The 14638-nt window shown below is 40.2% G+C and overlaps 1 protein-coding gene across 3 annotated transcripts in view; it reads right to left on the bottom strand.

Annotated features, from left to right (window-relative positions):
* Positions 1–9862: 9862 nt before the first annotated feature.
* The window catches only part of RDX (radixin), a 36497-nt gene continuing 31721 nt past the window's right edge, over positions 9863–14638 (bottom strand). For all 3 annotated transcript variants that reach the window (XM_041487146.1, XM_041487145.1, XM_041487147.1), the window contains 3 exons: positions 14353–14445; positions 13262–13504; positions 9863–12291 (listed from right to left, as the gene is read on the bottom strand). In XM_041487146.1, coding sequence (XP_041343080.1) covers positions 12127–12291; positions 13262–13504; positions 14353–14445 — 501 coding nt within the window. In that variant the 3' untranslated portion in view covers positions 9863–12126. The remainder of the gene's footprint in view (positions 12292–13261; positions 13505–14352; positions 14446–14638) is intronic.

Genomic DNA, 14638 nt, shown 5'->3' with positions numbered 1-14638 from the left:
TTCATCGTGCAACTCTGCTACATCATTTCAGACAGACCTTTACCTACAGGTAATTACCAATCTGCAATTCCAACAACATCCTAACCAGGGCAAAATCCTCACTGCCGCGGCGAGTGAGAAAGCTCCTGTGTCTGAGCAGAGGCAGGACCGCGTCCCCATCCCCTTCCCCAGCAGGGCAGACTGCGGCCATTGCCGGCCACTCCTGCTCATCCAAAGCAGCTGCCGCAGCAGGGCAAGCGCTGTTCCCAGGCTGGGTCCTGCAGCAGCTGCCGGGGAGAGCTGCCACCCCTTCCCAGACCGGCTCCTGCTGGCTACTAGCAGCAGGTGCGACCCTGCACGTTCAGCTAACGAGCTGCCAATCCGACCGTCAGAGCCAGACCAGGCCAGCTTGAGCAACGCTACCATCAACAGTGAGAGGGAGCCCAGAGCTCTCCTTGTATCACAAACTCCATTTTCATGCTTCTGGTTTTAAACCTGGCTGCTAAGGTACACTTCATCTTGCCCATTTCCCGCTCTGCAGGACATCCACCAGAGAACTTCAACACTGACTAGAGAAGCTAGAAAGCATCCTAGGCAGCCAGGGCAGCACTAGACAAAATCCTCAGGAATATTTCATGGTGGTACTAAAGAAATGTTTGCACAGAAGGGTTTTACTACCTTTAACTGTTGGTACCTGAAGCAAGCACAGTCCTAACGAAGGCTGCTCCAAGCAGCAGCTATTGCAGAAACACTTGCAAGACATAAAACCCAGGGAGGCCGCTGTGCCTTGGTCCCCTGAGCAACAGGAACATCTCTAAGCCCCCACATGGGTCCCACAGGGAGAGCAGTCATGCAGGGAGAGGGAGGCTGCAGAAACAATTTTAAATAATCACTCACGTGCTGAGCCAGTCCCGACCCCAGTGCTGGCCTATGTGTGCAAATCAGACCCTAAAACTCCACAGCTTTGGATTTTGTGTTCCTCTTGACATCCTAAACCCAAACTTTGTCTTCCAAGGGCTGAGCCAGGGCCTTGTTTCAGCTGGTGGTGTGCTGGTTTGCCAGTCAGAGGCAGGGGAGGCTTCCTGCTCGACAGCCCCTGTCTCTGCAAGGGTTTCAGCAGGAGGCTGGCCACGACCCACTGCCCACCCTACCCACCTGCAGCCCTGAGCTGTGGGGGATGTGGCTCCCAATCCTGCCAGGATGGAGGGTCCAGGGCACACAGCCCCTCCTCCCTGAGCCAAGCTGGAGCGCTGCTGCCAGAGGTTCTGCCTACAGGAGGCACAGCAGCAGCTCCAAGGCAGGTCCCAGGTCCATGGGATGCTTACAGAGTCCCGGGCCAGCTTCCTCCTTGGGCAGCTACCACCCAATGATTTTGGGCATATGCTGGAGGCTTTGGCAGCTGCTGCTTCAGATCCAAGTCCTCTGAGGGATCTACTGGCACATTTCCCAGCGCAGGAGGCCATTGTGCAAGAAGGCACTGCAAGGAACACAAAGTTCACTCTGAGGAATATACCAAGGTTTGGCATATTCCCGGGGCTGCTAGCTGGATTTGAGAACAATTTGGGTGTCTATTTACTCAGTTAACAGCTTCCTTAATTAACAGCTGTCTTTTCCTTCAAGAGTAATCCATTCTTTGTAAATAAAGTCTCTCATTGGCTTACCTGGTTATAGCACCAGATATTTATCTGGAAACTCCACTTTGGATTGGTGCTACAAAATGAATTAAACCTTCTCAGAGAAGTGAAAGAAAATCCACTAGCACCACTGATCATCAAATGAATAGTGATTCTTTGGATGAATGTTAAAACCCATTTATTCAGGCTTTTGTGCAGGGTGCACAGTCCAGCAATTACGTATACACAGTATGCACATCCTGACAGCATACAAAAAGGCAAGGAGCAACGGGTGCTTACACTGGGAATGTATATACAGACATATTAAACTGGGATTTTTACATTAGAAAATTATCTGACACTGTTCAGGTATCATCAAGGCTATTAGAAATTGTGTAGAAAACCAATAAAACTTGGAAAGTATCTACTGTCATTTCACTTTACCCAGGCTGGATGTAATTCAGGCTTCCCACACTACATCACTTGTGGACAAAGCCTAGAGGATGCCCCAAGCACTTTGGAGGGTCACATTACTCTAGCACATCCCATTACAAGTTAAAGATTAACACATTAGTATTATTTCCTGTTTTCCTGGAAAGAACAACAGCTTAAATACTTCAAATAGCTAATTTTCTCCTGGGAAAAGACGACAAAGGAAAGATTTAGAGACCATGAGAGAATCAAACACTAATGAAATGTTGTAACAGCACTTCCTGGTCCTTCCAAAAACTCTTCACAGACCAGGCACCTAATTTAAAGCACTGTACACTGTCCAGATTTACAGAAGTGCAATAGCAGGCCTTGGCAGACCCCAGGTCTTCTGCAGATCTTTACCTTGCTCCTATCCTAAGGGTTGCAAGAGATCGTACTTTTGTAACCTGCACAGAAAGACACAGAGAGATCAAACAGATTTAGCAAAAGGATACCAAACAATAGACAGAAATATGCAGCAACATCATATGAGCCATACTTCACTTCCTGCAGCTATTCCATATTTAATTTCTGACTGAACTTTTTTTCCTAAGGTGTCAACAGAACGAGGGAGCATCAGAAACAAAGTGATTTCAGAAACACACGATTCCTGTGGCCAAGGCACCCAGGGACACCCAGAACCCATCTTCACAAGCTTTCATCTTGAAGAGCAGGTCCAACTCTCTACATACTCTTCTATGCCAAATTTTTGCACATAGCAGTTCAGTTTTGGTATCGAATTTTAGCATTACAAAGAACCTAACTGAAAATCCACCCAGGGTAGTTTTAAAGAACCAATCCGCTCTTGCAGGTAACACAAACCACATGTGAGTGCAACAGATATTGTGTTAAAACTGCTCCCAAAGATGGCTGAAATAAAATGCCTTGTGCACAAATACACCAAATATAGGACATATTTGTAGAACATTCAATCACAGCCAGTATGATTTCAGACATAGTTTCCTTTTAGCACAGCACATGTGCTGTTTGCTGCTCAAGCTCTGGCATTTAGTTGATTCCATTTGTTCCTTTGCATGAGCCTTTTGGAGAAAAGGTGAGGACAGCATAAAGAATCTCTCTAAAATTTATTTCTCTCCTAAAGTTTAAAGTTCTCTGGTGGAAATCTTTACAATGAGTCAAAACTTACTTGAGTGGAGACACATTTCAAAAGTTTATACTTTCCATGTAGAGAAAAACATTGTTGAAGTGGCTTGAAAATTGTTTTCCTTTCAGAGAATGTCTCACTTAAATATATTATGACTAGGCAAAGAATAACCTGTATTTTGTATTCAACCTTCCTATGTGAACCTTCCTTTGTTGTGAACATCTCATTCTGATTGTTTTAGAGAAAGAAACACTTCAGCTATAAGTAGCAATATATCATAATACTCTACAAAATTAATCAGGAAAAACAGCAAATAAGCAAAATTTCTTTGATATTAGTAAGCATGGGGAATAAGCATCTATTCAAAACAATGAAGCCTTCAATGGGATTTTTTTTTAATTTATGAGTGCAGGTACAGCATGTAACGTGTAGGAACATCAAAATTCTATGCCACAGCCTGATTCCCTCACAGATCATTTTCTGGCTCAGAAAGTCAGCAAGAACTTCCAGGGCTTGACCATAAGCAAATAAGGCATGTGGTTAATACTGGTGTTTTAAAAGTCAGACAGCAATTCCTGGACATGGGTGGGGAGAAGAAACAGGTTTCTGCCAGTGAGTGAAACCATAGTCTGGGAAGGCACCACTGAAACCAGTGAAATGTTTCCTGGTACTAAGGGATCCCCAGGAACAGCTGTCCTTCTCAGGTGGCTAAAATCAAACATGCAGATAAGTAGATTTGATTCTGAGATCAAGAATAAAACTGAACCATATTCACTCTGTCTGATGTGACATTTTTTAAATTGTATTTTAAACACAGTTTTAAAAAGTCTCATTTTTAAAACTACTCAAGATCAAAGTTCCTATAAGTAGCAATGTGTACATTTCACTTTAATACAGCCATTACAAGGCCACATGCTGTATTAGAAATCGCCAGTTTAACAATGCTATCTATATATTTTTTATATATATGTGCATATATATACATTCATATAAATTAACAAGCTCAGTTAAACACAAAACAAATCATGATACCTCTTCCTCAGAAAATAGTTTCTTCCATTAAGCTCCAGATTGCAAAGATAATTTCAGTGTCATAGGCAAAACATAATTTTACAAAATTGCTGGAGAGGAAAAAAAGCATTTTTACTCTTAAATTAGTAGAATAAGACACAACAGAAGTAATTAAGGGAAATATTACTGAAGAATGAGTCAGTATTTTCTCCTCCAGTGCTCTCAAAATAATCCAGCAAGTGCAAATAAATAAAAAGCCACGTGAGTTTTACCAAAACACTTTTCTATCATGAATTTAGTTTGAGAAGTCCACCTTGTCATACCTAGCTGTCTGCCTCCATTTTTCACCTTGAGTCTAAGGTCTAATTAGTTAGCTAAGTGCACCATATTTTTTTGCTAGGACTTCAGGCTTAAACTTACCCTCACAAGGTTTTTAAACTAATAATTATGCAACATTTTCCTTCCCTGTCTTAATTTGCATTCTCATATTGAAACAAAGTTATTTAATTGCATTGAAACTGTTGGTGATGTAAACTGAAATCTGTTCTTCAGATGAAATAAAAGGCATGACACGTTAGCAAGAAGGAAAAGAAAAAAGAAAACAACAAAGACAAGCCCAAACCAAAACCAAGCAGTAAAGCAGCAAAGAGAAGCGAGACGTAAGAGCCAGTTCAAAGAAGACTGGGAGAAGCACACATGAAAGGACCATCCCAAAGCATACAGAAGCCACTGCCAGAAAGAAGCAGAATTCCAGAATTTACTTTCATGGCCCTCTATTACAATGAACAGAGACAGGTAGTTTTCCCCCACACCTGCTGCTATTTTTACAGACAGATGTCCTGGGGTGACTTTACGATGCTCGTATTCCCTTTCATCTGTAACCCAGAAATAAGTTGTGCACCTTTAAAGACTGGTTCCGAGAGCAAAGCTGGGGGAGAGAAGAAGTGTGCAGTTTGTTTTCAGAAGCTGCACTCACTCCAAATTCCTGCTCCTGGACTGGGCTGTCTGTGGACAGACGGACAGACAGACAGCAGGACAGAGCTCTCCTTTTGCTTTTTAGTTAGGTTTAGATAGCGAGCTACAGCCCACGAAGGGAACTTTCTGAGTTTGTCATCTCTTTGGAGTGGCGAGAAGTTTTATTGTTTAATACTTTTTTTTTTTTTTTTTTTTTTTTTTTTTTTTGTGCTGGTGAAAGCTTTGCCTGTTAAATAAACAGGTTTTTCCACTTTTCTCCAAGGAAATATTTCATATTTTCCCAAACCAGATGGCAGGGACCACTTGAATTTGCTTTCTAGAGGAGCCCCTTTGGACGTTTTCTCCTAAATTTGCCCTAAATCAGGACAACAGGGCAGGCTGAAGAACCATGGGATACCTGACTCCTGCTCTCAGTTAATTTAGGACTCCACAGGAAAAGCCAACTATTTCATGGCTGCATTTTTATTATTTTTTTTTTTTTATCCAGGACACCTGTTGTGCAGAAAAGCAAAGCAAGCAAAGCTGCAGCACCATGCAGTTGTGCCTGACAGCTCTGCTGTTTGAGCAGGAATAACCATCCTGCCCCAGTGCTTTCTCCTGCCTAGTCCAGACAGCCAGATGAGCTACACAATGAAAGCACAGAATTTCTCTCTCTCCCACATACTCCCTTGTGCATGTGAGCAGAGCTAGGCTCAAAGCTGAGCCTCATGGGTATAAACACCATGATTCACATTCTACATTAACATATTTGTTTTCTGACATTTTCTCCAGAAAGCTACCAGCAATTATTACCTAATCAATACAATTATTTATGCTATAAGGTGGCATATGCCATGCATGTCTGGTAAGAGAACATGCATGCAAAATTAATCCAAAGACTATTTTGAGAAGCAGAAGTAATAGTTATAAATTTGAAGATGATGAGTTCACTGGCTTTGCTGAAAACAACACTAAGATCCCAAATGCAAAAGAAGAAAGAGCTGTGTTTCCAAATGGTATGGAAAAGTACAACTGGCACTGAGCAGTGACAGATGCCCAGAACACTGCTCACAAGAGAAAAGATCCAAGAATTCAAAAGGTGAATAAAACTGAAGAAACACTATTAAGGACATGAAACAAACAGTGGAGTGCTGATTAATGGTGTGAAGATTTCTTAAAATGTTTAGAGTTTTTTCTGATGTGTGAACAAGGTTACCTGAATCTCAAACACTGAATCTGCTCACTTGGAAGTAAATGAATTTGTTCCCAGCAGTAAAGGCAGTTGGGATCAGGACTGACTCATCTGTGGATTCTCGATGTTATTTCTCAAATTCGCTGAAGACTGAAATGGACTTGGCAGAAAAGTTTTGCGCCATGGTCTCAATGCAAACGAATCTATTTCTGGCAACACAACTGCAATTACCATATTCACAGAGATCATTAATTAATCAGAAGTGGTATTTGAATAAAAGTGTGGATCATTGATATATTTTAAGAAAGCATTTGATACAGTAGTCAACCATTCACCATAAGCTTAGTTCAGCAGAATGTTACTGAAGCCACAGATTAAGAAGTTAAATACTGTATCAAGTTTAAAGAAGAAATCGAGGGTGAAAAAGAGGTGTGAAAGCTGAGGCTGTAGGGAGCTGTGGATACAAGATCCCACTGAGCTGAGTGTAGGCAGCCGCGGGGCTGTGGAGGGATTACTGTTTCACAGGGGCACACATGGGTTTTGTGTTGCTGGAACAAGCAGTGGGGCAGCAGAACCCTGCATGCGCATGGCTCCTGGCCCTGCAGAAATGTGCAAAATTACCACACTGCAGAGGAAGTTATAACTATAACACAGAGGCCAGGCTGGGAGCACTTGGCCTTAAGAACTCCAAGACCTTTAAGTGCTGGGCAGCAGGTTTTCTAAAAGCCTTCAAATAATGGCAACTCCTCCTCTGTAAATAAGGTAGCTTAAAAGCAAACAAAGAAACAAATTTAAAAAACCAAAAACAAATAAGCAGAAAAAGCAGTGCAATTCTCCTACCTCTGAGCTTGATCTTTTCACCTGATCCACTTATCCATAGCACAGGAAACTTTAACTCTTATGCACACGTGCATTAGGAACATATGCACCAACCAGGCCGCCTCCTTTGATGTGCATTTCCATCTCCCCTCGTTTCTTCTGCTGCCTAAAGCCTACTGCTGTGAACAGAAACACTCTTGACATATTATTTGCAAAAGCCAATATAAACACCTCATGGAATACCAGCAATTCAAAATGCTCTGTTTCCTCCTGCTAACTTTGTTGTTCCCTAAAGTATGAGCTACGTGGGCATAATCTGTCTCTTCCTGAGGCACTGCTGCAAGTATTGTGATCCCTTCTGAAGAAATTTGATAGCTTGGTGAGAAAGTCTTTTGGGCTTGGTGAGTCCACTTCATTCACACTGAACAAAACATATACATTTGATACGGCAGCAATCTCTTGGGTGGAAGGAAGGAAAAAAAAAAAAAAAAAGCAAAGCAAAGCAAAGCTTCTTTAATAGCACTCCAAAGTGGCAGTTTATCAACTCAGACAGTAAAGCGAACACAGGTGACAAACTCCATGAATCAAAACAAAATCAGGCAACTGGCCTATGCCTATGGATCGAGACTCAGCTCAGTGAAATGAAAAGTACAACTTGCTCCAGAAAATTGGCTGCTAAATTTGCTAAGCAGATTATTGGTCACACACCTGCCACAGGACTATGCTGAAAAGGAGTCCTCCACACAAGTAAATAAATGAGCCAGTAAGGGAATCTAGTGCACATCTGAATTCGGGGTTTTCCCCCTCTCTGAGCCCTCTACCATCACACTAGCCCTTCAGCTTTAAGGTGCCCCTTGCTGCTGACTGGGTCCCCAAACTGGGAAAAGGAGCAGCCAGGCAGAACTCCCCTGCCTGCAGACCAATTTTGTGGGGAGGAAAGGCACTGGACTGTGCTGCCTGGGAAGGGAGCAGTGGGACACGGCACTTGGCAGGTGCCCATGGCCACCAGCCAGAAGCATCTCCTCAGCCACCCAGGCAGCAGAGCATTCCCACTGGGAAGCAGGTACCCTTCACTTACAAGCACAAACAGCAGAATGTGCCCCAAGGGGGTCAAAGAAATAACCACCATTTGTATGCTTATACATTGACACTTTCTGTACTACATTTTCCAGAAAAATCTTATCTCCCAGCCAAGATAAATTATGTGCATGAGACAACTTCTATTAATAAGCAGACTTTGCTCTTTTGTAAGGAAGCTTTCAATTTCATGTTGCCATTTTTACTCGAAGTATATTTACAAACACCAGGATCAACTACCTCAGCCACTTGGATACATCATCGTTGTTAAAACCCCTGAGGTCTTGGGCAGAACAACTCCTTAGATTATCCATAAGTAAACAGACATGGAAAATGCTTGCATATAAGTTCCTCTTCAAAAGCAAAACGTTTCAATTAATTATTTTAATCTCTATATTTTCTTCAAAAATTTAGAGAAAATATTTGTGGTACTTTTATTCAGAAGTTTGAAATATCTCATTTAGAACAAACCTCCTTTTTTCTCCTTTTTGCTGAAAGTAGGTAATTTGAAAAACCCTAGAGAACATGTTTTAAGAAAAATGCAAAAGCACTATACCTCTTTCCAAACTGGCACAAGTGAAAGAAAATGTAGGTTTGGATGTGTAGAATGGACTACTTCAAGAAGACAGAACATCTTCTTGCACAACGAGGCATTCTGTTTGATTGTAATAGTCTGTGAATAGTGGCACTATTTTGCATCTTTTTCTCTCCAACTCAAGAGCATATTTTTGAAAAAATCATCTTGCAAAGCACTTGCCTCCCCTTTCAACCACGCTATTGGGAAGCTACATACCTATGCAGCAGCTCTCTAACCCCTCTAACAAGTGAGAAACCTCAGAGCTAAGGATTCAGCAGGAGGGGCTCCAACAAGAGGGAGGTATCAAACTAGAAATATGCACGTTTACAAGTACCAAGTTTTAATTCCTCATGGCAATTCTGCCCTATGGAGCAACAGATAGGGTCAAGTGCTTGTATCAAGTGCAAGGCCAAACAAATTCAAGAGAGAATGGAATGGCACCTGCGAGGAGGTCTAATTTATGTGAGAACATTTTAGCAGGTTACTTGTACACCTATTGACATGTGACTGTTCCTGTCTTTATCAAGTGCATAAAGAACAGGAAAAGCCCATTAACTTGCCATTGTTTAAAACACATGGCCATGCATGTGTTTGACAGCACTGTCTACTATAAGGCACAGTATCAAAAAAATAAAAAGCCAAAAAACAAACAGATCAAGATTTCACAATAATTAAGATATTGACCCATTAAACTAAATTTCACTTAACCTGGGGCTATGCAATAAGTAGGCAGTGATTGAAAGTTCTTACGTTACCCACAGAGCTCTTATATGGCCAAATTACCCTCTGTTCTCAAGAGAGCAAATTTGTTGTGATGATTCACATCCTGTTTTGAATCGACAAACACCAGTGCTTCCTCCTAACTGTATGTGCTAATTTCTTAAGCAAAATACCATTCTCTAGGGGTACAATTTGATTTTTTTAAATTTCATTCTGACCAGAGAGTGAAACAAAAAGATGAACAAAATTTCTACACTGCTCTGGAAAGAGAGGCTATTGGACTGTGCTCAGTAAAGCGGTCAGAAAAAAGGGGCATTAAATAACAACAATGGACCTCAGAGAAATTAACTGTATCTCTTTATTGTTAACCAATGAATGTTATCCAAAATAGTAGATGTAATTGTAGCTTAATTGTACAACACAAAACATGATGCTAAAAGAAAAAGCATTTGGAAAATTACTTCACCGAGTAATCATTAGATGTATTCTTAGTATTTCTGCACCAGTAAGTGTTCCCAACTGCTGGTGACAGCAGCTATTACCACTTTGTTCATTGTGAAAACCTGTATTACAAATGGTTGTTCCTGGTTGTTTGAATTTAAAAAAAAAAAAAAAAATCACACAGCTTTATAAATGGATCTAATCCATTCAGTCCTACTCTACATGTTGTAGATTTATGAACAACAATCTTTACTGGTGTTTTTTCCAAACACTGAAACTGATGGATCAGTGTTAGTGCACACTTTTCAGGGAAAAATGAAAACTCACTGGAAGCACAGTATTTCACCTGCCATGCCAAACTGTTCAAATACTTCAGAAATTTGCTTAAGCTTCGGTGTATGAAGCCTGTGAAACAAAAACTGTTCTTACAATGCACTGCAAGTTGAAACACCAACTTCCACCAAGCATTTTAAAGCATGTGCACAGCATCTGCACATCAGTCTTCAAGGTCAAGCAGATATGTTTAGCCCCACAAACCAAAAATATATTAATGCATCTTTATTTAATTTCATGATGTCACCCCACATAGCCAAACTTTTACTCCGCAAAATAAAAAAAACTTATTTGGACTGTTCATGAGAAATTTAGACCTATTGTGCATGAAAAAAAGGTTTAATAAAATGGCAAATTTTAATAGATGAGTGTAAATTTATGAGTGCATAATATCAAACAGAAAAAAAAGCTGAACCATCCTCAGAGAAACCTAGATTCTTCCACTGTCGATATTTACTAGGGTACTCTAACACAGGGAGTAACTGAAGTCCACACTAACTGTAAAGTTATTACTCAAGTTCAATTTCTAAGCAAATTTCTCAAAAGAGCAGGTTTCCTTTTCAAGAGGGAAAGGTCTTAATAATCTGACATCAGATATGACAATTACAATACTAGCTTCACTGAAAACTGAAGCTACAAACACTTTTACTCCAATTCTGGGAAGTTTCATTTTGTATTTGAAACCCAAACTGACTGACACACACATTCTACACCCCTCCCAGAATATAGTATACCAGTGACAGGTTACAGCTTTAAAACACACCAGATGCTTTTACAATTTAAACTCAACAGAAGGCAGTTAGACAGTACTTAGCATTATAAATCCATAATAAAGTAAAATAAAATCCTAGGAGTAAGGGCTCCTAGCAATCTTTGATGCTACTGTGTAGTGACAGTCAATTTAAACAGTTATTTTCATGGTGTTTGAAGGACCAGTCATCATGTACATAGTAGTGAGGTAGGATACTGTCCCCTCCCTGGGACTGATGTTTTCATATGCTCCCTTGCCAGAAAGGTCCAGGTCTCCCTACTGCAAATAAAATAATTACAAGCAAATAGCACATTAAGCTTTGTTTATTTTTTTCCCTCTTTGCTGCATTGGAACATTTTGCACATCTAAAAGAATCAGCTAGGAAAAGCAATACTTACTCAAGCCTATCAGCAGCCATGTGCTGCCCGCAGGTAGTGTTCCATTTAAAAACATTTTCTGGAACTACCACCTGCCATCCAGACCTTTGTGAACAGGTAGGCAAAGAAAACCATCAATGATGACAGGACATGAAACACCAAAGAATTTCACTTGGGGAAAAAAAAAAAAAACAAAAACCACAAACACAAACCCCCCCAAAACAAAACAAGAAAAAAAAATCCAACCAAAACTGAAAGTGAGCAGTATTAAGCTCTTAATGGAGTAGCTACATTGAAAACTAATTTCAAACTTCATACTGAAATAGTACCTATCCAGTTTAGGTACAGTTCCATTTTTCTTTCTATTTTTTAATGTTTAAGCAATATATACACTTGTCAGTCATTAAATACTTCACATCTGTTTCCAAAGGGGGGAAAAAACCCAAACAAACAATGAAACTGAAAACACAACGGGGAAAAACCTGTTCTTAACCTCCACACCCTCCCCCCACCCAAAACCTAGGGTTAACAGACTGCCTTACTGTTGAATAGCTTCCCCTAAATTTGTCTTCTAGTCACTGTAGTCAACCTGGTATTAAGTGCTTTGGCAAAGTGGGGTGCAATCCATCAAATTCTGCAAAGGTCTGCTTTTTTTCTCTGTTGGTGGTTCAGCTTTACGAGGAACATATATGCAAAATACCAGCTCTCACATTGCTTCAAACTCATCAATACGCTGCTTTGTATTGCCTTGTCGGATTTGCCGGAGAGTCTTGTACTTATCGCGGCCTGCTTTAACATTCTCAGCATGAAGGACATCATTTTGTGTTTTCTTGGTTTCATCTCTGGCTTGGGCCAACTCTGAACTTAAAGCCTGTTGAATAAAATATTTGAATTTAAGTGCTTTGACTAATCCTTTAACAGTTCTGGAGTTTCTGATAACAACTATTCTGCAACGTGGATAAGAATTTCTTAAATGCCAACCTATGGAATGCTTGTTGTGCTCCTCAGTAACTCAGGTTGTGAGGTCTATCAGAAGGAATGCAGAAGGAAAGATAAAGAGAGCATAGGATTCTTTCCTTACATGATTGTAAACATCAAACTATATAAAAAAAAAAGCCTCATACACCATAAAATCCAAGCAGAAAGGGACCAGCAGGATAAAGCAGGAAAACCACCTTACTTTCCAATTTTTCTGTAACTAAAGACTTATCTCCCTCATCTGGTCAGTGACTGACCAAGCAAGAATACTACACATACAAGCTACTAAGACAATGCTGCCAGATAAAGTAGCAGCTTTCCTTTTCTTCTATTTTCTTCCCAAATAAACATTTTGTAACCAGGAAAAGGGTTACAGATTATTATGCTTCGAGGAATAAGACTTAGCCTGGGAGGAGTTGCTCAATTTTAGGGAAATAAGAATAATCCAAAATGGGCGTAATTTGAGTTTTTGCATTTACAACACCTATGAGTGACTACAAACAAACATAAATACTACCAAGCAAGCATCTGTTCATACCACTTAATTAGTTTTGGTATTGAAAAATGAAAGCATTATGTTTTAACATGCAGAGTTCTGGAAATGATATAATTATTAGAAACACTTACTGGCCAATGCAACAGCATACTTACACTTAATAAAGCACAATCTTACATTCAATCTTGCTACATACTCCATTTTTAGAACACTATGAACGATATTGGTTAGTAAACTGGTAATAAACCTAATAAATGACAAAGAAGCCGTTTCCTTGGCAGACCATAACATCAGTGAAATTTCTTAGAAAAGAAGGATGAAAACCCAAAGCCTGAATTGTGCTCATACAACTATGAATCTTCATTACCTGGAGCTGTTTCTTAACACGTTCATTTTTCTGTGTTTCTGTTACCCGTTCTTCCTCACTCCTGTGATTCATGACACCATCAGAAGACAGTTCTGCACTGGCTTCAGCATTGTTCTCGTCATGTTCATCATGTTCATTCTCCGTTGGAGGAATAACTGGTGGGGGTGGAGGTGGAGGAGGAGCAGACATCACAGATTTCAGTTCTTCTTTGGTCTTTTCCAAGTCCTCTTGGGCTGCAAAAGCCTAAATACAGTAAACAGTACTTAGCATCTTTTAAAATGATTTTTCAAGAGTCAGAAAAATAAAAATTTGAGATGTTCTCAGACACACAAAACCGTTCTTCATAACTGACATGACTAGCTTACACACTGAAAATTGTCAAATAGAGACAGAGTAAAAACCACCAGATATGGCTCAAAATAAGCTGTACTAGGGTCCAGCCATTTCCAGCAGTAAACAAAAGAGTGAAGGAATGGGCAATCATACCAATTGTTTTCCAACTTTCCTAGTCTCCTTTTAAGGAGGCTAATTTAAGGCTCAGGGATTTCCTAGATCAAAGGTGATGACTTCAAATTTCATATTTAACCAGAACTTAAGAAAATTTGTTCAAACCCTTTTGGAACCCATGCACAATAACTATTCACAGTGCATAGCTATTTACAGATTTTATTAAGATATATTATTTTGCTTTAAATGTTTGCCCAGCTGCATTTCACATGCCTTTGTTAACTGTTTTGGTTCAGCTTTCCATCAAATCTCATGATTTTATACACCTCTATCCTGAGGTGTTTTCCTCTCTATTACAAAGCTCCAATCTATTTTACCATCACACAAAAGGAAGCAATTTCTAATCTTTGACCATACCTTTGTCATGAGAATGTTCCCCCCCTTCATGATTGTGTAATATCAAGAGATGAGCTAAACAGAAGCACAGGCTGGCTTCAGCAGACTGGAGGACAAAAACCTTTAAGACTTTTCTGAAGCCTAACAGAAAGAGAGAGATTTGACCCCATGGACTTCTAGTGAAATTTCCGCACTCATTTCCCTTAGCCTCTTTGAAGTTCTGACTGCACACAGCATGGGCTCATTACTTTGTGCTGCCATTCTGAAGCTTCCTCTTCTTTCTTTTTCTTGGCCTCCTCTAGAAGTGCAATCTTGGCTGTGAATTCAGCAATTTCTGCTGCCTGAAACAAACAAAAGAACAAAGAAGAAGTTTTAATTTGGTATCAGTCTGGCTTTGCAATGGAAGAAAGCAGAGCCTTTGCTATGATCCAGCTTGAGAAGAGTTAGTTACCATCCACCACTTCTCTGTGAAAAATAGAAATTTCAAGCATACATGACAGAGGGAATGAATCAGAGTACTCTTGCCTAACGGAA

Source organism: Pyrgilauda ruficollis, unplaced genomic scaffold (genome assembly GCF_017590135.1).
Source record: "Pyrgilauda ruficollis isolate IOZ18807 unplaced genomic scaffold, ASM1759013v1 scaffold8, whole genome shotgun sequence".
Taxonomy (NCBI): domain Eukaryota; kingdom Metazoa; phylum Chordata; class Aves; order Passeriformes; family Passeridae; genus Pyrgilauda; species Pyrgilauda ruficollis.
The sequence above is the reverse complement of the archived record's forward strand: the minus strand, read 5'-3'. Positions and strand labels throughout refer to the sequence as shown.